This window comes from Canis lupus, chromosome 20, assembly GCF_011100685.1.
Source record: "Canis lupus familiaris isolate Mischka breed German Shepherd chromosome 20, alternate assembly UU_Cfam_GSD_1.0, whole genome shotgun sequence".
NCBI lineage: Eukaryota > Metazoa > Chordata > Mammalia > Carnivora > Canidae > Canis > Canis lupus.
The window spans coordinates 8,259,255-8,283,266 of NC_049241.1; the positions used below are offsets into that span (position 1 = coordinate 8,259,255).

Here is a 24,012-nt window from a genome sequence, read left to right on the forward strand (position 1 = left end):
TGAGTGTGAATATCACCTTCACAGCCGCACACGACAGGACAGAAAGATCAGGGGCTTTGAGCTTTAGTTGTTTATTTGTTTTGGGCAAGGCACTTCACCAGCTCGAGCCTCAGTTTCCTCGACCATAAGGAGGGGAAGTAATGGAACTTCTCTTGCCTCCCTTCCCAGAACAGAAGCTCCATGTGACAGAGTTTTATCCATTCTGTCCACTCTTAGATCCCCAGAAAGGAGAACAGCACCTGGTATAGAGTGAAGGCAAGGCCTGGACCAGGGTGAGGCAAAGGAGCTATTCAGGTGGGAAAATTTAAGAAGGTGCTCACCCTCAGACCTGATCCTGCACTCTCAGAAGCTGGAGAGTAGGTGCCTCCTTAAATTCGGCCCTGGGCATCTCATTCTCCCCACCCTAAGTCCCAGGCCTGGCAAGGGAAAATGAAAGAATGAACGAAGGAACAAACAAATGAACAAACTCACAAGGGAACCCATGGCCCAGCATCCTCACAGAACTGGTCCAGGGATCAAGAGAGCCCACGCATCTAAAAGCACTTTGCCAACTCTGAAATACTACCAAATTTGCAGGGGGCTGCCACTGGCAATATGAAATATAAAGCATTCTTTTGCATCTTTCATTATAAAATTAATGGTTACTCACCAAAGAAACCTTGGAAAATGAAGGGAGGAAAACACCAATACAACAAGTTACACAGCCTCTCACTAGGGTACTTTCCCTTTCCAAAACTCTACCCACCCCTCTGCAGAGGAGCAGTCCTAGATGCAGTTGCTGCTGGCCTGTAAGATCTTGCATCCTGCCCTCATTTACTGATATTACAGGTAAGCACTTTCCGGGTCCTTACAAACTCTTCACAAACAGCATTTTGAATGGTTACATGTATTCTGCTGAATTTACTACAGTGAAGGAAGCTTTGTTTTTTTCTTCTTAACTAGGAATAAAATAATCACACTTCAGATCTAGAATTTCAGAAGCTATGGAAGCGGAATCCATGTGAACATTAAGCCATTCATTCGTTCGTTTGTTCATTCATTCTGTGCTCTCAGCCTGTCACAAGCTTTAGAGATACTGTAGTGAGTAAACCAGAATCCCATGGAGATTCCTGTTTGAAAAATACAAACATAAGTGAACTGAGTGGGGAAGGGGAGGCAAGAGATGAGGCCCAGGACTACATTACAAAGGACCTCGAAGTCCAGGCCATAGAGTTTGGACTCAATCCTAAGAGCCACAGAAGCTCTGAGCCCTGGCTCAGAGCTCAGGGAGTGACATGATCACATTGCACAATCCCCTCTCTCTAGGGGAAGGAGGAAGATTGAGACAGCCTCCTGAAGAGAGAAAGCCTGTTAGGGATGGAAAGTTCTCAGTGGCAACTTTAGTCACTGGAAACCCCAGGCCAGATTCCTGGTCAGTGGGAAATGATGTTAGCTGGGTCAGGAGCTGCTTCCAAAAGCTGAGAGAAAAGAGCGGAGGAAAGAGGAAGGAACACCTCCCCCGCACCCTCTCCCTGCACCCCTTCCCTGCACACCAAGCTGCTCACTGGCACACCGCCCACTCTTCAGAGGCAGCATGATGTAATGGGAAAAAGAGAAGCCCTAGTGTGATGTTCCACCCACAGTTCTGTGGGATGAGCTTCCTTACAGGTGCCACCACCCAAGTAGGAACTAAGCCCCAAGGTGCCTTGTCGTTCTCACACTCCTGTGACAGTGACATAGCTTCCAGTGTCAACCTATCAACATTTAACCAGACCCTTAGAACAGGGTCAAGACAAGACACATATCTTAGTGGAATGAGTCACTGCCATGGACCCTATGATGTTCCTAGCTCTGGACTCAACACACATAGGAATTACCTGCTGATGATAGAAGATTTTGGCTAATGGAACAAAATGAAAGTCTCTGTGATCATCTCACTTGGATGAACCCAAGAAAAGCACTGCTCATACATTTGCTGGTAATCTTCCAGCTTTTTCTACTGATATAAAAATATTTGCTTCAGGGACACCTGGGTGGCTCAGTGGTTGAGTGTCTGCCTTAGGCTCAGGTTGTGATCCCGAGATCCAGGATTGGGTCCCACATTGGGCTCTGTGCAAGGAGCCTGCTTCTCCCTCTGCCTGTGTCTCTGCTTCTCTCTCTCAGTCTGTGTCTCTCATGAATAAATAAATAAATCTTTAAATATATATATATATGTATATATATATATGTATATATATATATGCATATGCTTCAGGGATGCCTGGGTGGCCCGGTGGTTGAGTGTCTGCCTTTGGCTCAGGGCGTGATTCTGGGGTCTTGGGATCAAGTCCCACATTGGGCTCCCTGTGGTGAGTCTGCTTCTCCCTCTGTCTATGTCTCTGCCTCTTTCTGTGTGTCTCTCATGAATAAATAAATAAAATCTTTAAAAAATAAAAAAAATTTAAATTAAAAATGTTTAAAATAAATAAATAAAAATAAAAATACATACTTCTATCAGCAGGATAGTACAATGGTGGGTCAGGGCCTAGATTTTGGATTCTGAGGCCTGGGTTCAAATCCTATTCTGCTACTCACTTGCTGTGTACTTGGGGAAAGCCCTTCCTCCCTCCCTGTGCCTCAGTTTCCTTATCTGCAAATGAGGATAACAGCCACACCTGCCTCAGAAGCTGTCGCGAGGCTCAGATTAGTTACATACACAGATGTACTTGGAATAGTGCTTTGGACATAGAAAATGTCATATAAGTGTGAGCTGTACTCATTAAACCAGCTACACTCTATGAAAACGTGTTTTCGTCCCCTATGGTTATCACTATGTGGGACGTCCCTCCAGGTCTGAGTCCCAGAATCCCATAGGAGTTCACCTGAGAATAGAAAATCTTGCCATGTTCATAACCTTCTGGACCACACATGACACAGCCTTCTGAAATGACCCAGCTTAGGGTCAAATGACCCTCATCAGGAGTGATGTGACTCCTCCCTGGCTAAGAGAAAGAGAAAAACACTAGGGAACTTCCACACAACCTGCCCCTAAGTCTCTTGGTGACTCACCGCTATTTGATAGAGGAGGAAATGAAAGGCTGAGAGAGAGGCAGACACTTGACCATAATCACACAGCTGGACAGGGACAAAGCAGGGCTATGCACAAAAGCTAGCACATGCATGAGTGAGCAAGGTGGGGAACAGTCCAACAAAGGAACCCCTGCCTCCATACTCCCTTGGAATACACCTGGAGGAAGCTGTAAGAAGCCTGTTTTCCCCCAAGGGCAAAAATAGATACCGCTATAATCATAGAAAATGAACAGGAAGCAGCCAAAATATCTGCCAACAATTGTCAGATCCAAAGAGCACGCATATGCGGGCCATGTGATTTTCTAGATCCCTTGAAGAAGGATCTTCCTTCCTCCCACGCCCTAGTACCACAATCTGCCCAAAGGGACTCTCTTTTCTAAATAGCTCACAGAAGGGGGATCCCTGAGTGGCTCAGTGGGTTTAGCACCTGCCTTCGGCCCAGGGCATGATCCTGGAGTCCCGGGATCGAGTCCCACATCAGGCTCCCTGCATGGAGCCTGCTTCTCCCTCTGCCTATGTCTCTGCCTCTCTTATTCTCTCTCTGTGTCTCTCGTGAATAAATAAAATCTTTAAATAAATAAATAAATAAATAAATAAATAAATAAATAAATAAATAAATAAATAAATAACTAGCTAGCTAGCTCGCAGAAGCAGAGACTCTTTAGAGATGGAAAGACAATGGCAATCACCAGTTCTGGTGATGAGGAAGCCAGACAGTGTTGTGGCTTGACAAGGAGCGGCTAAATGGGGGGCCTGGCTGACTCCCAGCCCAGCAAGCTCCAACCCAACACAGAAAGCTGGCTGACCATAGGCTCAAAGCCATCTCGGTGGGGTAAGAAGTGCACATTCCCCCACTGCCCCACCATTCCCACATCCTTCAGCTCATCATCTATTCAAGTGGTTCCTCAGTGTCTGCCCACTGGCCAGGCACGGTGCTAGGCTCTGGGAACACAGGCCTGAACTAGAGGGGTGAAATCCCTGTCCTCACAGTGCTTTCATTCTCCAGGGAGAGAGAGACATAAATAAATAATGAACAAGGTAATATCAAAATATGTTAGGTGGAAGAGTAGAAATAAAACAGACAGTAGCAGGGGGCAGGGTATTCACCTCTGGAATAAAGGTGAAGTAAGATCCAAGACCTGAAGAACTATGGACCTCCAAAGTCAGTATTCCAAACTCCAAAACCTGTGATTACGGGACCTTTCATGACAAGAAGGACCTTGCAGATGGGCTTACATTAAAGGTTCTGAGAAATTATTAGCCTGAATTACCTGAGTGGGCCTATATAATCACAAGGGTCCTTATAATAGGGAGGCAGCAGTCTCAGATTCAAAGGTGATATGACAACAGAAGCAGAGGTCAGAAAGAGTCTTGAAGATGCTATGTGGTTGGCTTTGAAGGTGGAGGGAGGGGCCCTGAATCAAGCGTTGCAGGCAGCCTCTAGAAGCTGCAAATTTGGGGCACTTGGGTGGCTCAACGGTTCAGTATCTGCCTTTAGCTCAGGTCGTGATCCTGTGGTCCTGGGATCAAGTCCTGCATCAGGCTCCTCATAGGGAGCCTGCTTCTCTCTCTGCCTGTGTCTGCCTCTCTCTGTGTGTGTCTCTCATGAATAAATAAAATCTTTAGAAGCTGAAAAACTTAGGCAAGAAAATGGATCCTCCCCTAGAGCACCCAAAAGGAATGCAACCCTGTTGACAGCTTGATTTTAGGACTTCTGACCTCCAGAACTGTAACATGATAAATGTGTGCTGTTTTTAAGCCATTAAATTTGTGGTAATTTGTTACAGCAGCAAGAGGAATCTAATGCAGATTAGAAAGCCAGCCACGGCGAACACTGGAAGATGAATGTCCCAGACAGAGGGAGTAGCAAGTGCAAAGGCCCTGAGTCTGGACCAAGGAGGCCAGTGTAGCTGGAACTGGGTAAGCAAGAGTGGGTGTGGAAGGAAAAGAGATCAGAAATCAGTGTGGTCAGATTGTGACAGATTGGGAAGGCCAGGTGGAGTCTGGATTATATCCCAAAAGACAGTTGGAAGTCTTTGAAGAGTTTGAGCAATTCTGGTGTCTCTGGGGCTTAAAAAGTCAGAGGTATTCCCCAAAGAGGATGTACACAGGGCCAATAAGCACATTAAAGATACTCAACATCATTAGTCATGAGGGAAACGCAAATCAAAACTACAGTGAGATGCCACTTCACGCCTGCTCAGATGGCTATAATTGAAAAGACAGACAATAACAAGTGTCGGGGAGGATACTAAGAAATTGGAACCCTCATACACTGCTGGGGGGAATGTAAATTAGTGCAGTCAATGTGGAGGATGGTCTGGCACTTCCTCAAAATGTTATAGAGTTATCCTATGACTCAGTAATTCCATTCCTAAGTGACTACCCAACGGAAATGAAAACATGCATCTACGTAAAAACTTGTACACAAATGTGCACAGGAGCTTTATTCATAACAGCCAAGAAGTGGAAAGAACCCAAACGTTCATCAGCTGTCCACCCATCCAGGGCAGTATTTATTCAGTAATAAAAAGAAATTATGCACGGATACATGGAATGACATGGATGAAACTGGAAAACTAATGCCATATGAAAGAAGCCAATCACAAAGGAATGCATATTATAGGATTCCATTTATGTGAAATGTCCAGAATAGGCAATGCCTAAAGCTGAGGAAAATGAAAGGTGGGAATGTTGGGGGTGACAATGAAGTTATACAGGGTTTCTTTGTGGGTTGTGAAAGTGTTCCAAGACTGACTGTAGAGATGGAAATACAACACTACCTATACTAAAAGCCACTGAATTGTACACTTTAAATGGGTGAACTGTATGGTGTGTGGATTATATCTTAATAAAGCCACTTTTAAAAAGTCACAGGGGTGCCTTCTAAGTATCTTAGGAACAGAAGTTGCTCTAGTGTTTACAGTCAAGGCCAACATGAGGGAAAAAAAGTACTAGAGGGAATCTCTTACACAAAATTGGTCCACTGCCCAGGAAACATTCAAAGTAGATAAGTCACAGGTCATCAGAGCAAAGGAGCATGGTGCAGTCTAGAAAACCAGGTGGCAAAAGGCATTCTCAGAGGTGCCCTGACGTGTTATCAGTAACTGCCTCTGGGAAGTGGACCGGGAGGCTGAAGACCAGGAAGAAGAAAGACATTTACCTTCCTCTCTACCTGTGGCATATCATTTACATTTGTAAATGCATTTGTTGCTTCTTTCCATTAAAAATCGCCAACAGGGATCCCTGGGTGGCGCAGCGGTTTGGCGCCTGCCTTTGGCACAGGGCACGGTCCTGGAGACCCGGGATCGAATCCCACGTTGGGTTCCCGGTGCATGGAGCCTGCTTCTCCCTCTGCCTATGTCTCTGCCTCTCTCTCTCTCTCTGTGTGTGACTATCATAAATAAATAAAAATTAAAAAAAATCGTCAACAAAAATAAATGCTAAAAAAAATAATAATAAAATAAATGCTAAAAATAAAAACCTAAATCCATGTTGCTAAAGAACACTGCTTGATGGGGATCCCTGGGTGGCTCAGCGGTTTAGCACCGGCCTTCAGCCCAGGGTGTGATTCTGGAGTCCCGGGATCAAGTCCCACATTGGGCTCCCTGCATGAAGCCTGCTTCTCCCTCTGCTTGTGTCTCTGCCTCTCTCTCTCTCTCTCTGTGTGTCTTTCATGAATAAATAAATATTTTTAAAAAAGAAAAAGAACACTGCTTGGCAAGGAGAAAAAAAGGTATTTCAAGTGGAAAAAAATACAAGCTATTAGAATGTAAAAAATGATAGAATTTGTGAAAAATATATGCACATGTTTATTGTTATATACTAGACAGTATAAACCATATAGCACTCTGCTAGCACACATTAAGAAGCCAGTAAGTGTCAGCTGTTGTTGATGCTGTTCATTATTATTATCATTATTAACACTACTGGCATCCAAATAAGAATGGTTATCCCTGAGTGGTGGAATTTGAACTAATCTTTGTTTCCCACAGCATATTTCAATAAGCGTATATTATTTTTGTTACTAGTTTAAAACAGAGTTTCTGAATCTGAGCACTACTGACACTTTGGGCCAGATAATTCTATGCAGAGAGGACTGTCCTGTGCATCATAGGATGTTTAGCAAAATCCCTGGCCTTTACTCACTACACGCCCCGAGTGGGGACAACCAAAAGGTCTCCAGACATTTTTCCCTTGGGAGCAAAATCACCCTGGTTGAGAACCACTAGATTAAAATGTATATTATTTGCTGAAACTGGATGGATAACACATACATATTCATTTTACTATTTTTAACTGTATATATATATATCATATACTGCATGTATATATTACATACTCCTGTATATACAGGAGTACATACATATGCATATCATAAACTAAATTTGAAAGAAACTAGATTATTTTTAAAATTAAGTGGCACCAGTTACACTGACCTCAAACGTAAAAATAATCATTGTTAATACTTCCTTGTTACTTACTAGAATCTGGCACTTAAGTGTCAGGTGCCTCTTATATAGTTTTAATTACTCACAAGAACCTCCAGTTCACAGATTAAGAAACTGAGGCTCAGAGAGATTAAGCAATTCGTCCAAAGTCACTAACTGGGAGGAGGTGGAGCCTGGAAGGCAGACCTCTGCTTGGGAACCCAAGGTCCACTCTGGCGGCGTCCACCCAGATTCCAGGCACTCCCCGCAGGTCAGCAGGTGCAAACAAACAAACACACACAGCAGGGGCGCCAGGCTGGCTCAGTGGGGTGAGCTTCTGCCTTCGGCTGGGTCTGGGATCGAGTCCCACATCTGGCTCCCTGCTCAGTGGGGAGCCTGCTTCTCCCCGCCCCCGCCACTACCTCTGCTAGTGCGCTCGCTCACTCGCTCGCTCAAATAAATCAGCCAGACCCCAAGAGTCCGGACGCCCTGGTGGAGTCAGACTCCAGGGTTCAAATCCCACCCTGCCCCTTAGCAACGTGACGGCCGCAGGCAAGTTACTCCACCTCCCTCACTCCGCTTCCCCGGCTGTAAGACGGGACAGGAGAAAAACGCACTTTACAGGCCCTTGCGGGACCTCAGCGAGGTGACCCGCGTGCGTGCCCCGGTCGGGGCGGGACTCCCGCGCGTAACTGAAGCTTATTACGGTGGGCTTCGGTAGGCAGCAAAGCCACTACCCCAGAAACCTCCCAAGATCACCTGCCGCCTGCCGGACGGTCCCGTGGAGGGGGGGCGGGGGCGGCCCGAGGACACACAGCGAGACCCGGGGCGGGAAGGGACCCGCGTACACAGAGGTGGGCAGGGGGTTAGCGGCGGGGTCCCCGTCCCCGTCCCCGCCCCGGTCCCCGTCCCTGTCCCCGTCCCGGTCCCCGTTCCCGTCCCCGTCCCGGTCCCCGTCCCGGTCCCCGTCCCCGTCCCGGTCCCCGTCCCCACCCCCACCCCCACTCACCGAACTGCATCCAGTCCCACTCGCTGAGCGTGTCCATGTTGCGGCACAGGTCGTCCAGCACCCAGGCGGGCAGCTGGTAGATGTAGCAGGACATGGCTGGGCTCCGGGGCCGGCGGGCAGGCGCCAGGGCGACTGGGGCCGCCGCGGGGGACACCCGACTCCTCTACTCGGCGAGCGGGCGGGGCCCACCGGGCGGGGCCCCCAGCCGCCGCCTCCCGGGAAGTGGGCGGGGCCGGGCGCCGGGCACCACCGCCCCCCAGCGGCCGCGCGCGGCACGACGCCGCCCAGCTGGAGCCGCTGCGGAACCGCGTCTGAGCCGCGAGGGGAAACTGAGGCGCAGGGTGGGCTGGGGCGGGGGCAACGCGTTTAAGGACACACGGAAGAGTTCAGTGGCAGTCCCAGCAGGACTTCTGACCCCAGGCCCAGTGCTTTTGGCGCTCTGCCACATATAATTCATTCAACAAATACTCTATTAATCACCTACTATATGCCAGGCAAGGTGTTCAAGGTGTTGGAGGTACATTAGTGGAGAAAACCTACAAACTTCCTTGTTTTCATGGGACTTACAATCTAGATGGTGGGGGGAAGAAAACTAGCTCTAAGTAATGAAAGTACCTAACAAGTTAGGTGGTGTGTTAAATGGTGTTAAGTGCTATTGCACAAAAGAAGGAAAGGTGGTTAAGGGGTATTAGGAACTCAGAGCGAGCAGCGGGAGGTCTGTTAAATAGTCAAAATGGACCTTATCATAATAACGGCTAACATTTATTGAGCAGCTACTACATGCCAGGCACTGCCCAGAATATCTCTGAGGAAAAAAGGACAAAATCCGTGCCCTGCAGGGCAACAGGCAATAAGCAGTAAATAACTTAGCACTATAGAAGAATATAGGTAACATTCCAGAATAAAAGCAGAGTGTGATGGGGGCGCCTGGAGGGTGCAGTCATTAAGCTTCCAGCTCTTGGTTTCGGCTGCAGCTGTTATCTCAGTGTCATGAGATGGAGCCCAATTCTGGCTCCCGTTCAGTGTGGAGTCTGCTTGAGGATTCTCTCTCTCTTTCTTTCTCTCTCCCTCTCCCTCTCCTTCTGCCCCTCCTGCTCTTACATGCTCTCTCTCCAAAATAAATAAATCTTAAAAAAAAAAAAAAAAGCAGAGTGTGATGAAAAAGAGTAGGAGTAGGGGTGGCTCATTGCGTTCTTATCTTAAAAGGCAATAAATCTTAATGAGGGAAAACAGAATAAGAGAGACTTCAGGGCAAATTGAATTATTAAATAGGATAGGAAGAGAACTTGTACTAATAATGGCTGGTGCTAGGCAGCCCGGGTGGTTCAGCGGTTTGGCGCCGCCTTCAGCCCAGGGTGTGATCCTGGGGTTCCAGGATCGAGTCCCGCGTAGGGCTCCCTACGTGGAGCCTGCTTCTCCCTCTGCCTGTGTCTCTGCCTCTCTCTCTCTCTAATAAATAAAATTTTTAAAAATGGCTGGTACTTATTGATCATTTACCATGTGTAGACTTCACCTGGGTTATTCCTACTCCTTACAATGACCCTATTAGATAGGTGTGGTTATTACCCCCATTCTACAGATGAGGAACCCTAAGCACAAAAGCACAGAGAGGTTGAGTAACTTGCCTAACATCATACAGGTACAAGTGACAGAGCTGGGATTTGAACCCAAACAGTCTGACCACTGGCTACAAACTGCCTCTTTATTATAATAACTACCATTTACCTACACCTACAATGTGCTTTTCATAAATTATTTTCTGTAATTCTCATAAGCCTATGCTATAGATAGTATTATCCCTTTTCTTTCCCCACAGAAATAAAGGGGTTCCAAAAGATTAGGCAATGTCACTGAGGGCAGATAAACTAGAGTTATATTTTGTGGCCATAAACATCAGCTAAGAAGTATGGCTACAGAAGGAAACTGAAATGCAAGTGGGAAGTCCTGGGAGCACGTCCTGGTTCTGCCACCAACAGGCTTTGTGACCCTGGACAGCCCATTTCACTTTTCAAACCTTGCTTTCCACATCTGTAAAATGGCACTAGTTATTTCTATTCCCTAGAGTCATGCGCTAGGGAAATTGATTAAATCAGGTTATACAGCCCATATGGAATGTCTACTACCCAGTCTTTCCTGCACAGAGAATAGGCGTAAAATGTTAGCTGCCATATTGAAAAAAGCTCCACCAAAAGTGCTCCTGCGATCCATCAAAGGACAAAGGATCAAAGGACATCAAACTCATTTTTAAAAGAAAGAAAAAAGAAAAGAAAAGAAAAAGGCATCCATTGCCTTCAAATTCTATCAGGATCTGAGATCTAAGTTCATTCACAGGACTCTTCATCCTTGAGGAAACCTTCAGTTTTCTGTTTTGTAAACTGGATATCCTGCCCTAACTACTTTGAAGGATTGGTATGAAGCTTACATGGACCTCCAAATGCTTGGGTTAAACTGTGAAGTATTTAGCCCAGTAAAGGGTTGCTTGTGGGACACCTGGGTGGCTCAGTGGTTGAGCATCTGCCTTTGGCTCAGGACATGATCCGGGGGTCTGGGATGGAGTCCCATATTGGCTCCCCACAGGGAGCCTGCTTCTCCCTATGCCTGTGTTTCTGCCTCTTTCTGTGTCTCTCATGAATAAATAAAATCTTTTAAAAAATAAAAAAAATAAAGGGTTGCTTGTATGTGAGTCCACCCCTTTGATGTTGAAATCGGGGCCTATTTCAGTGTTCTGTGACTGTTTTGCAGGGGAAGTCTCATGTTTCAGCAGTGGTGGAAGGTGGAGTTGAAGGGGAAAGCAATTACATCCCAGGGCAAACATCCTCTTCTTTCATTTTTTTTACTTGCAGAGTTCTCTGCCTGCTTCTCCCTTACTTCTGCAAGCACAGAGCATCTGTCTTTTAGCATTATTAGTGCCATGGGGTCTCTTTTCCTTGATGGGGCTTTGAGGTCTCAGGAGATCTGCATTCAGCCTTGGCCAGTCCAGGATGGACAAGTCCCTACAACTTCCCTGTCTGCTCTTTGGGCTCTTGGCAAGTTTCTTTCTCACCCCATCCTCAGGGCTTGGAATCTGAGACCTAGTGTTTTCTCCTCCGAAAAGGCCTAAGAAGTTCAGGGCCTGATCAGATCATCTTAGGGAGACATCATGGTCCCCATTCTTTATAATAAATTCTTCAAAGTAAGATCCTTATTACTAATTAATAGAGCTGCTGCTCACCTACCAAGCATTTAGCATACACTATCTGGGATGCTCACAACAACCCTACAAAGCAGGATTATTGTTCCCATTCTACAGATGAGAAAACTGAGGTGTCAATCCAATTGGCTGACAGGATTCAACCCAAATTTGTCTCCAAAGGAAGTGTTCTTTCTACTCTAGTATACTGCCTCACCACAAAGAAATTTCCTTTGATCCTGCACAGTTCATTTCTTCTCTTAATTAGCTGCTTTCCATGGCCAACACCCTCCCTACCACAATCAGAGACAATTATTGAGGGTGAATGTAATTAGTTATGTAGTTATGTCATTTTGACCTATTCACATTTAATTTCCTTGAAATTATAGTCTGTGGAAAGCACTCTGGCTGCATATTAGAATTACCTAGGGAGCTTTAACAAGCTACACGTGCCCAGCCTGATCTCCACAGATCCAGACTCAATTGTGGGTGGAGCTGGGCCAGGGCTCAGGCACTAGCATTTTAAAAAGCTTCCCAGGTTGGGCCACCTGGGTGGGTCAGCGAGTAGAGCAAGACTCTTGATTCTGGCTCCCACCCCCATAACGATCTCAGGTTAGCAGATGAAGGCCCACCAGGGGGTTCTTATCTCAGCGGGGAGCCTGCTAGGGATTCTCTCTCCTTCTCCCTCAGCAACCCCCCCCCCCCCCCACTGGTGCATACATGCACGCTCTCTCTCTCTCTTAAATAAATAAATCTAAATAAATAAATAAATAATCTTTAAAAAATAAAATAAAAAGCTTCATGGTAATTCCAATCATGCACAGAGCTAAGAACCAGTATTTTATCAGGAAGTTGGGATGAGAAAGAAGACTGATGATAGAGGATTAATAAAGCGTCTGTGTGTATTTTGTACATATATTTTCTTCCTAATAAAAATATCTTCGGGATGCCTGTGTAGCTTAGCGGTTGAGCATCTGCCTTTGGCTCAAGTTCCTGGGATGGAGTCCCACATCGGGCTCCATGGATTCCCTCGGCCTGTCTCTGCCTCTCTGTCTCTCATGTATAAAAAAATCTTTGTTTTTTCTATAGGACATGATCACTGTCCAAAAAAAAAAAAAAATGTGGCTAACCTTAAAAATAAAACTGTCAATTATTTTATCAGCAAAAATGGGTTTATTCGGGAATAGCAGAGAATTGCGATTCAGGACACACAAGCTACTACAAAACCATAGGCAAGTCATGGAACAAAAAACAGGAAGGCTCTTTTACAGAGGAAAGAGGGGAGTTGGGATTGCTGTTATAAACGAAGTCCATTAGAGCAAACTGGGAGTTCATAGCATAGTGGCTTTTCATTGGCTGAATTGTCTCACTGGCTGAGCTGTTGCTGGGAGAAGAGGAAATCTTTTTTCCTGCAACTGGGATAGTAGTGTCCACCTGCATGGTCCTTGTCTTCCTGTTGGGGGTGGGAGGGGTCTACAACTAAGGAGTGAGAGGGCATGAGATCGCCCCCTGCTGGCCTCCTGACTCCACTTTTGTGAGTTTTCCTTCCACTAATTTTCACAGGGTGAATTTAAAAACCCAGTCCTAGCCTCTCCTCCTCCTGTGTAGGAAAAAACCCAGTTCTCCCTTCTCCTGTATGTTTTTCCTTTCCTTTTACACAGAACACTTAACTTTTGACACTTCTGGCCACCAAATGTTGGGGCAGGGGGAGCGATTCCCCACAACCAATTCTCTGCAACACCAGCTAGGTGTCCTACAGCTAAACTTACTTCTAACAATGTCTACCTGGGGATCCCTGGGTGGCGCAGCGGTTTGGCGCCTGCCTTTGGCCCAGGGCGCGATCCTGGAGACCTGGGATCAAGTCCCATGTCGGGCTCCCGGTGCATGGAGCCTGCTTCTCCCTCTGCCTGTGTCTCTGCGCCTCTCTCTCTCTGTGACTATCATAAATAAATAAAAATTAAAAAAAAAAAAAAAAACAATGTCTACCTGGAGATCGTGTCAGATCCCATAGATCATTTACCAGTGGGTTACTGTGTATGTGTGGCGAGGGGAAGCTCCAGGGAAATGTTTTGCTGGGGCAAGGAGTTTAGGTGTGTTGACAGAAAAGGGAAATATTGAAGGGATATCAGGCAGCCCAGTGACTGGCATAGAGTAGAGTGAGGTGCTAAGAATGGGATGCATACAGAAACCTCGTGTGAAAGTAACTGAAAAGTTCACATTGGTGCTCACTTGTCAAGAGTGCAAAACACTAATACCTATTTCATATCCTTAGTGTGTTGATTTCTAGGACAGAGCCTGTCCTTTTATCACCTGCTCAGTATACGCGCTGGTAAAATAGAAACCACTTACCATTTTTGGTTCTTTTTTTTAAAATAGACTTTAAGATCACAGCATAATTGAGAGGAAGGTACAGGGATTTCACATATACCTCCCACCCCCACAAATGCAAAGCTTCCCCCATGATTAATGTCCCTACCAAAGTGGCACATTTGTTTCAAGTGATGAACCTTCCCTGACACACCCGTATCACCCCAAGTCCATAGTTTACTTTAGGGTTCCTCCTTGTTGTTGTATATTCCATGCTGTAAAAACTCACATATATTATAGTATCATACAGAAGAGTTTTATTGTCCAAAAAGCCCCATGCTCCACCTATTCATCCCACTCTCCACTCCATACCCTGGCAACCATTATCTTTTGACTCCATAGTTTGGCCTTTTCCACAGTGTCATACAGCTGAAATCATATACCGTGTGACCTTTTAGATTGGCTTCTTTCACTTAGTAATATGCGTTAAAGTTTCCTCCATGTCCTTTCATGCTTGACAGCTCATTTCTTTTTAGTGCTGTCATTCAGAACCTGGAACTAGTTTATTTACCCATTCACCTACCATAGGACACCTTGGTTCCTTCTAAGTTTTGGCAATTATGAATGAAGCTGCTATAAATACCCAAGGTTTTTAATTCCTTCGTGTATCAAGGAGCATGATTACTGGAATATATAAGAGAATGTTTACTTTTGTAAGGAACTGCCAACCTGTCTTCCAAAGTGGCTGTACCATTTTGCATTCCCACCAGCAGTGAGAATTCATGTTGCTCGGCATCCTGGGCAGCATTTGTTGGCCATCTTTCAGATTTTGGCCACTCTACTAGGTTGTATATTGGTATCTCCTTGTTGTTGTTGTTTTTAAGTAAGCTCCATGCTCAGGGTGGAGCCCAACATGGACTCATGACCCTGAGACCAAGACCTGAGCTAAGATCAAGAGTCAGATGCTTAACTGACTGAGCCTCCCAGGTGCCCCTCCCCTTATAGTTTTTTGGGGTTTTAAGATTGTATTCATTCATTTGACAGAGAGAGCACAAGCAGGAGGAATAGGAGAGGGAGAAGCAGGTTTCCTGCTGAGCAGGGAGCCTGTTGCAGGGCTTGATGCCAGGACTCTGAGATCATGAACTGAGCCAAAGGCAGACACTTAACCAACTGGGCTACCTAGGTGCCCCTCCTTGTTGTTTCAATTTGCATATCCCTGACCATATATGATGTGGAGCACATTTTCATATGCTTACTTGCCAACTGTGTATCTTCTCCAGTGAGGTGTCTGTGAAGGTTGGTTCTGTTTATGTACAAAAAAACCCCAGCTTTTCCCCAATGTGAGTACTTTTCTTCTTAATGCTTTTCTGTAGTGCTTAATTTTTTTCACAGTAATATTTCATTTTTATGTGAAAAATGAAGCTAAAGATGTTTATATTTAAAAAAAAAGAAGAAGAAAGAAAAACCCAGGGTAAGCGCACCTGAGTGGCTCAGGCAGTTAAGAATTCCACTCTTGGTTTCAGCTCAAGTCATATCTCAGGGTCATGAGATTGAACCCTGCTTTGGGCTCCATGCTCAGCACAGTCTGCTTGAGATCTCCTCTCTCTCCCTTCCTCTCTGTCCCTCCCCCCACTGTGGTCTCTCTAAATAAATACATAAATAAAATCTTAAAAAAAAAAAACCACCAAGGTGAAAATAAAAAAAAATTAAATACATACATACATACACACACACACGAAACCAGGGTAAGATGCCTGGCTGGCTTATTAGTCTGTAGAGCACATAACTCCTGGTCTCCAAGTCATGAGTTCAAGCCCTGCACTGGGTACAGAGATTACTTAAGGAAATAAAAAAATAGGGACACCTGAGTGGCTCAGCAGCTGAGCGTCTGCCTTTGGCTCAGGGTGTGACCCTGGAGTCCTGGGATCAAGTCCCACGTCGGGCTTCCTGCATGGAGCCTGCTTCTTCTCCCTTTGCCTGTGTCTCTGCCTCTCTCTCATGAATAAATAAATAAAATCTTTAAAAAAATTTTTTTTAATTAAAAAGGAAAATAAAAAAATAAAAATAATAGAAACAAAAAATAAAAGAAATCAAGGCTGGAAAGAGGCTGAGCATGAAGACAAGTGCTTGTGTCTGCAACACCCCTCCCCACATAAGCCTTTACAGAAACACAGCTCTCTCACAACAGAGCCACACCAACACACCCAACCTATTTCCTTTGCTCAGCACCATTTAATGTATTCAAGAACAGCTTTTTTTTTTTTTTAAACTTGAAATAGGAAACATCACAGTCTTTTAGGAGCAATACATTTAATACAATCATAAAATTTCAAATGAAAAATATATATTATTCATGCTACAGGTTTTCAATCCTTCTTGGACAACATAAAAAACACAGTACTCAAACTGCATGTTTTCACAGGAGGAACACGAATCTCATTTGGACACAAAGACAAGTTTAAAAAAAAAAATTAAAACCAACAGTGAACGAATCCAGCAACAGTAGACTTCCTGACATCCCCCAACCCATCCCACCCTCGGACACACACTGCTGCCTGTTCCCCAGCATTTCTTCCTTCCCACCCAACAGCTCAGTAACATGTCAGACACCAAGGGGCATGTCACTGAGTGAGTACTACAGCATGCTTAAAAAACAACGGCCAATTTGTTAATTGAATATTCCAAGAGGGGATTAAGATTAGGTGAAACAAAGTCTAGGGAAACCATGGGGCATTGTCTTACTTCACGCGTATTTCCGAGCACAGGAATTGTGCTCAAAGGTTAGTACAGAAACTATAGATACCAAGAAATATCGCATTGTTTATAAAAGGAAGACTGCACTAATGTCTACATTACCATGGGAAAACATTCAGTTATAAAGTCATGACTTAGAAGGTAGAATACAAAACTGTTATATTCTATATGATCCCAACTATGTAAAACCAAACTAACCAAAAGATGCCCTAAAAAGGCCAAAAGTCAAAATGTTAGGGGCTGTATTCAAGTAGTGTATCTGCATTGATTTTTTTTTTCTTTTACTTTACTGTCTTTACCAAAATTTTCTCAATTGGGGGCAATTTTTTTTTTTAACTATTAGTTACCAAAAAAGAAAGCCTGATAGAACTTTTGAATTTCAGTTAATCAATTTAAGTCCAGCCTATAAGAAAGGATTTGTACATTTATAAAACTATAAAACATTCCAGGCTACTCCCTGAATCCACTGTGTATTATGAGTAACTTCCAAAAGGTAGAGGGCTTCCGCCTCTCCCCAGCCAGGTGTAAAGTGTCACCAGATCCTCCTGTCTGATGAAAAATGCAGAACCAGGCAGCCCTGCAAGTCCAGATGAGCCAATGAGTGACTCCCCTTAGTGGTCCCTGCTGCCCCAACACTGCTGGCCCCTGGTTAAAACACTGCCAGCATTTAAGGAAACAAAACAAAACAATGCTAAGCCAAACAGAAAGAGGATTTACAAAAAGTAACAGAAATACTCACACTTAGCAAAAACCTATTTACAATACAGTAGTAGCTCCTTAATACTACAACTAAACAAGAGGACAGCTATTTTCTCCTATCTTCTGTGCATATGTCAAGTTTCAAAAAAGCGATCACCACAATAACTATAGAAAGCTAATCCTGGTTTAGAAACAAAATAAACTACAATAACAGTGGGCAGAGAAAAGCACAAAGTTTAGAAAGTTATAAAAAGTGCTTCCTATAAAAGTGATTCCCTTTAAAACATTTGTTTACTGTATACGTTGTAAGGTACCCACCTCCCCACCCCCCCAAAAAGGGCAAAACCTTCAAACACTTTCTACCAAAGTATCTGCTGGTTTGTTCATTCAACAAACACTGACTGAAGGCTCATAATGTGTGAGGCACTGGGGTCTCAAAAGAGGAGACAGACTTGTCCCTGCCTCAAGGACATCTCTGTCTTCTCAAAGCAGGAGACAGACACATCACCAACCACAACACAGCAATTGAAAGCAGATGCCACTGCTTTCTTACAATTAAAGAATATGCTGCAATTCTTATTGAATTACTTACACAGAAGTCCTTACATAGAAACTTTTCTGACTTACTAGGAGGCAAAAACGCAACTATTTGAAGAATACTTCTAGAAGGGGCAGGCATTAAGTTACATCTTGTGATATTTGCCCCGAAACATCATAATGCCTAGTGCAGTCAGTTAACTTTCCTTTAAGCAATGGAGGATTTTTTACTCTGAGAATGAGACACCTTGAATAAGTGAGAATAAGTGAGAATAAGTGACCAGTCCTAAATATAGATCAAGATTAGTCAGTACCATCAAAGGCTGAGACTCAGGAGTGCAAATTTCAATTAAAATCCTCAGTCTCCCCTTCCATTCGCTGATTTTCAATATGCTCCTGTGTCAGCCGCTCCAGGTCTTTCCTTACATTCGGGTGGTCTTCCAGATCTTCATAGAGGGATCTCACGATGTCCAGTCTCCTATAATTCTCAGGCTTGACTAGGCTTCGGACAACCTGGAGGCACCGCTCTTTCAGAGTATACACTGCAAATGCAGAAAACCAAATCCTCAGGAGCAGATTCAGGCCTTGGGACAATGGATGAGCAAGAGGCTTTGCCAACCACAGCAATTCCATTTACTATAGATGGACTTTACTTTGGGCAAATAAAGGGAGTACATGCATGTGGCAGAGTGTAATGTGCTGGCCCTAATGGACAACTCAAGGTACACATGACCTCGTGTAGTCATTTCCCTTTACAAGTTGGCTGAGCTTGTGATTCATTTAAACTAAATCAATGTGGGTGAAGTGACAGATACTGTGCCAATTCTGAAACTGGCCTTTAAGAAGCCCTGGCAACTTCCACTTTTACACTCTTAGAAGCCCAGAGCTACCCTGCAGGAGAGACTACACAAAGAGGAAAGAACCCTGAGAATGCATGGGAGAGAGGCCCAGCCCCCAGGCAACCTGCCAGCAGTCAGCCACACAAATGGCCACCAATGAGCAGAATAACCACCTACCTGATCTCAGCCTAGACTGTAGAATTATGAATAAAAAGGTAATTGTTAGCTTGGGAGTCGCTGTCACACAGCAATAGATAACCAAAAAATTTTGCAACTGGATTTTGAGGAACTCCAATTCTATGTTAAACTCACTGGGGAATCTACTCTTTAAGGGCATCCTATAAGGCAAAATATACTTTTATCAATTTAAAATTGATAAGTCCTGAGTTAAATTGATAAAAGTATAATTGATAAGTCCTGAGTTAAATTGATAAAAGTATATAAATTGATAAAAGTATATTTTGCCTTATCAATTTTTGAACACTTTTTTCCTTAAAATGGGATCCATACATACATATCAGTTTAAACCTTATGAAGCTATAGGTATTTGGGTTTGTCTTTGTTTTTTACTTAAGATTTTATTTTTAAGTAATCTCTATACCCAACTTGGGAGGCAAACTTATAATCCCAAGATCAACAGTTGCTGCTCCACTGACTAAGCCAGTCAGACACCCTTGTACTTGACGTTTTTTAACCCATCAGTTTCTTTGGGTTCAACCTACTAAAATTAATTGGGTTTTAAACAAACAGTAAACTATGATGTTAACGTTCAATTTGGTGATTTTTTTTTTTTTTTTTTTTACCCCGTTTGGCACTGTGAGCTTGAGTGGGTTAAATAACATTAAAAGATACAACACGGGCAGCCCGGGTGGCTCAGCGGTTTAGCACCTGGCTTCAGCACAGGGCCTGATCCTGGAGACCCAGGAGCTCCCTGCATGGGGCCTGCTTCTCCCTCTGCCTGTGTCTTGCGCGCTCTCTCTCTCCCTGTGTCTTTCATGAGTAAATAAATAAAATGTTTAAAAAAAAAAAAAAAAGATACAACACTAGGGGTGCCTGGGTGGTTCAGTTGGTTAAGTGTCTGCCATTGTGCTCAGGTCACGAACCCAGGGTCCCTGGATCAAGACCCATGTCAGGCTCTCTGCTCAGCAAGGAGCCTGCTTCTCCCTCTCCCTCTGCCTGCTGCTCTCCCTACTTGTGTGCACTCTCTCCCTCTCCCTCTGTCAAATTAAGAAAAATAAAAGGGATCCCTGGGTGGTGCAGCGGTTTGGCGCCTGCCTTTGGCCCAGGGCGCGATCCTGGAGATCCGGAATCGAATCCCACGTCGGGCTCCCGGTGCATGGAGCCTGCTTCTCCCTCTGCCTGTGTCTCTGCCTCTCTCTCTCTCTCTCTCTCTGTGACTATCGTAAATAAATAAAATTAAAAAAAAAAAAAAAAAGCTATGACACTGAAAGACATGGTATCTCATTCTCTATACCTTATTCTTCTTCTAAGACTCCAGAGCATATTTCTTCTCTAAGGCAGTGTAAACAAAAATGAATTCATAATTCAACAATCAGATGTTTGTTTATTATTTATTAAAATTTGTAAGTAATCTTTACCCCCAATGTGAGGCTTGAGCTCATAACCCTGACACCAAGAGTCACATGCTCTACCAATTGAGGCAGCCAGGTGCCCCCCCTACAATCAGATATTTTAATTTAGCCCATTTCTGACAAGCCCTAAGAGCTTCTGAGAAACCACAACATCTCTGTTCAATATAGAGGATACAAATTTATTCCATTTTATTTGTGGTGGAAAATAGGACACAGAAAGGTTGGCTAACTTGGCTAGGATCCAGTAAAAACCACTAAAGATCTGGCGCCTCCAAGTGGCTTATTCCTACTTATTACAACAGTTTTATCTTTTTATTTATTATTTTTACTTATTTATTTTTAAATAATCTCTACACCCAATGTGGGGCTTGAACTCGCTCCCATGAAAGCACGAGTCACATGCTCTATCTACCAACTAAGCCAGCCAGGAGCCCCCAGTCTTATCTTTTTAAAAAGATAGGGGAAGGCACTGGGGGGCTCAGTCAGTTAAGTGGCTGCCTTTGGTTCCAGTCATGATCCCAGGGTCCTAGGATTGAGCCTCACCTCAGGCTCCCTGCTCAGTGGGCAACCTACTTCTCCCTCTCCACTGCTTGTGCTCTCTCCTGCGCTCAATCCCCACCTCCCTCTCAAATAAAAAAAAATCTTTAAAAATATTTTTTTTTAATAATAAAAAAAATTAAAAGATGGAACATCAGTACCTGGCAGTGTGATGTTGGCAAAAATTGGCTGTCCATCAACATTGAGAGATGGCACAAATAGTTCAGTTTGGTTAACCAGAAGCCCATCATATGTCCCGGCATCTCGGAAGAGCCAAAGGTGACCTGTTAAAATAAGCAGAGGCTGTTATGTAGCTACACACCCATTTTCTGCATCTTCCTTGACTGACACTGAAGTACCCGCCTCTCATTCTGCTTAAATATTGAACAAAACCCTTCCAACAAATAATATTATCTTACTCAATCGTCACAACAGATCTATTTACATATGAGAAGAGCTCTAAAAAAAGCCAAGTAACTTGGTCAAGGGAAAAGGGACAGTAAGGAAAAAAGAGCATGTACTTGCGGCTCCAAATACCATGCCTTTTCTGCTACCATGATCAAACAGCAAACATGAATTGCAAATCACACCAAACACTGCAAACTAAAATAATTTCACTAACTCCTTACATCTGTGCTTCTCAAGGAAAAAAAAGGTGCAAAAACATCAAGTTGAGAAAAAGCCAGCCGGAAAAAGGTAAGTTCGGTAGTCAAAGACTAAACGAATCTCTTGTATGAAAAATCAAAAGAGGGACGCCTGGGTGGCTCAGCGGCTGAGCGTGTCCGCCTTTTGCTCAGGGGGTGATCCCAGATCCAGGGATCAAATGTGAGGAGCCTGCTTCCCCCTCTGCCTGTGTCTCTGCCTCTCTCTGAGTGTCTCAAGAATAAATAAATAAAGTCTCTTCAATCAATCAGTCGCTGTCATTGACCTGCCTAAAAACTCAACACCCCTTTTCTTCCCAGGGGGGATAAACCTTTCGGGCTTCGTCTCCCGCCATCCGGTGCCTTGTCCTCCCCCCCTCCTCTCGCTGGGTCAGCCCCGCACGCGGCCCGCTCCGGGAGGCGCTCCCCAAGGGACATGACACGCCCCTCCCGTCCCGAGCAGGTTACCCGTTGACGCCTCCGTCAGTCCCCGCCCCCGCCCGGGTTCCCCTGGGACGTGGGGACCCTACGCGGACCCGGCCCACTGGGGACACGCGGGCATTAGGCAGGCAGCACTTTCAGGGGGAACCGACATGTGTGACGGGAAGAGCCCCTCAAATGAGAATTACCCAGTCGCCTGAAGAATTAGCTGCCACTTACTAGTAGCGTCCAACTGCATCTGTCACAAACTCGGGGGGCTCCAGCAGGCGCTCGCTGCGCCCCGGGAGGAAGGGGGGCCCCGGCGGCGGAGGGGGGCCGGGCCCGGCGACCGCGGCCCGCCTACCTCGGTAGCTGTGGATGCGGCGGCCCGTGCCCGGCGGCAGCGTCGGGTAGGGCTGCGGCTCGCCGTCGAAGTTGAGCCACACCGGCAGCACGACGCGCGGGCTGCGGTTGCAGAAGATGACCTGGGACGGCTCGCACGAGTTCACCGAGCGCAGCACCGGCCGCGGCTGCCCGGCCTCCATCTCCGCCGCAGCGCCCGGCTCCTCCGGGTCAGACTCTTCCGGGCCGGACTCCTCCGCGCCAGACTCCTCCCCGCCGGACTCTTCAGGGCCCACCTCCTCGGCGCCCACCTCCTCGGCGCCCGCCTCGGCCTCCTCCACGCTCCCTGCCTTCCGGGGCATTACCTCCCGGAGCCTAGACAACGCGAGGCCCGCCGCCGGGGATTTGCGGGCCTCGCGGGGCGGGGCGGGGCGGGGCGGGGCGGGGCGGGGCGGGGCGTGCTGCGTGCGTGCGTGCGTGCGTGCGTGCGCGGCCCCGCAAGCGTGCGCGCTGTTTTCGCGCGCTCTCGGGCGGGGGGACGGGCTACTGTGGCAGAAATGGCGGCTCGAAAATGTGCGCAAGCGCAGGTGGGGCCTCCGGCCGCGGGAACCCCGCGCACAGGCGGCGGAGGCTGGTGTTAGGCCGCTTCCTCCGCGGGTGTCCTCTATCGGGTGGGTTTTTATTTTTTTTGCACCAATATGTTTTTGACACAGCAGTTCCTTCGTTTCATTCATTCTCTTGATACCTTCCTGGTGTATGCCATATTCTCCCTACTATATGCACTATTATTTACTTAGTCATTTTCTTATTCGTTTCTCTCCATTTTGGGTCACAAAACTCGACTTTTGTGTAAAAGAGCATAATAAAGACAAAATTTCCTTCTCTTCCTAGTTTCCTACAGCCACCCAGAAGCGGTCTGAGGAGGCGAGAAGTATTATCAGTTTTTAAAGCTTCCTTTTAAAGGTCTTCATTCTATGCATAACGCAAAGCAGTTAAGTAATTTTATATTACTACCATCAGTGGAAATTCAGTCTCATTTGTCACGAAGAGTACAGTGGCACCAAGTTCAAAGGAAACAAGTTGCTAAACTTTATCTGTGGTCTGTCAAAAGCCCTGAGCCTGCTCTTCTTGGTTCAACTAGTTAGCCAAAGGTTAGGTGTTAAATACCAAGTGTTAACTGTCAAACCAACTTTCCTCTGGACATGATCAGAAGGATTAATAGACACGGCCACAAGCACATGAGGAAATGCTCCGCATCACTTGCCATCAGGGAAATACAAATCAAAACCACAATGAGATACCACCTCACACAAGGCAGGAAACCACAAATGTTGGAGAGGATGTGGAGAAAGGGGAGCCCTCCTGCACTGTTGGTGGGAATGTGAACTGGTGCAGCCACTCTGGAAAACTGTGTGGAGGTTCCGCAAAGAGTTAAAAATAGACCTGCCCTACGACCCAGCAATTGCACTGTTGGGGATTTACCCCAAAGATACAGATGCAATGAAACGCCCGGACACCTGCACCCCGATGTTTATAGCAGCAATGGCCACGATAGCCAAACTGTGGAAGGAGCCTCGGTGTCCATCGAAAGATGATGGATAAAGAAGATGTGGTTTATGTATACAGTGGAATATCACTCAGCCATTAGAAATGACAAATACCATTTGCTTCGACGTGGATGGAAACAG

The 24,012-nt window shown here is 45.5% G+C and overlaps 2 protein-coding genes across 4 annotated transcripts in view; both read right to left on the reverse strand.

The window, feature by feature from the left end:
• IRAK2 (interleukin 1 receptor associated kinase 2) overlaps positions 1-8,683 on the reverse strand; it is a 63,227-nt gene extending 54,544 nt beyond the window's left edge. For 2 of the 3 annotated variants that reach the window (XM_038565660.1, XM_038565659.1), the window contains exon 1: positions 8,488-8,682. In XM_038565660.1, coding sequence (XP_038421588.1) covers positions 8,488-8,581 — 94 coding nt within the window. In that variant the 5' untranslated portion in view covers positions 8,582-8,682. Of the gene's footprint in view, positions 1-8,487 lie in introns of all 3 variants that reach the window. The other variant, XM_038565661.1, reaches the window with a different exon arrangement.
• A 9,375-nt stretch (positions 8,684-18,058) lies between these two features.
• On the reverse strand, positions 18,059-22,727 carry VHL (von Hippel-Lindau tumor suppressor). The gene is given in 3 exon segments (NM_001008552.1): positions 18,059-18,495; positions 21,083-21,205; positions 22,347-22,727. Coding segments are annotated over 3 exon segments (660 nt in total). The 5' UTR covers positions 22,687-22,727; the 3' UTR covers positions 18,059-18,298.
• Positions 22,728-24,012: the final 1,285 nt, after the last annotated feature.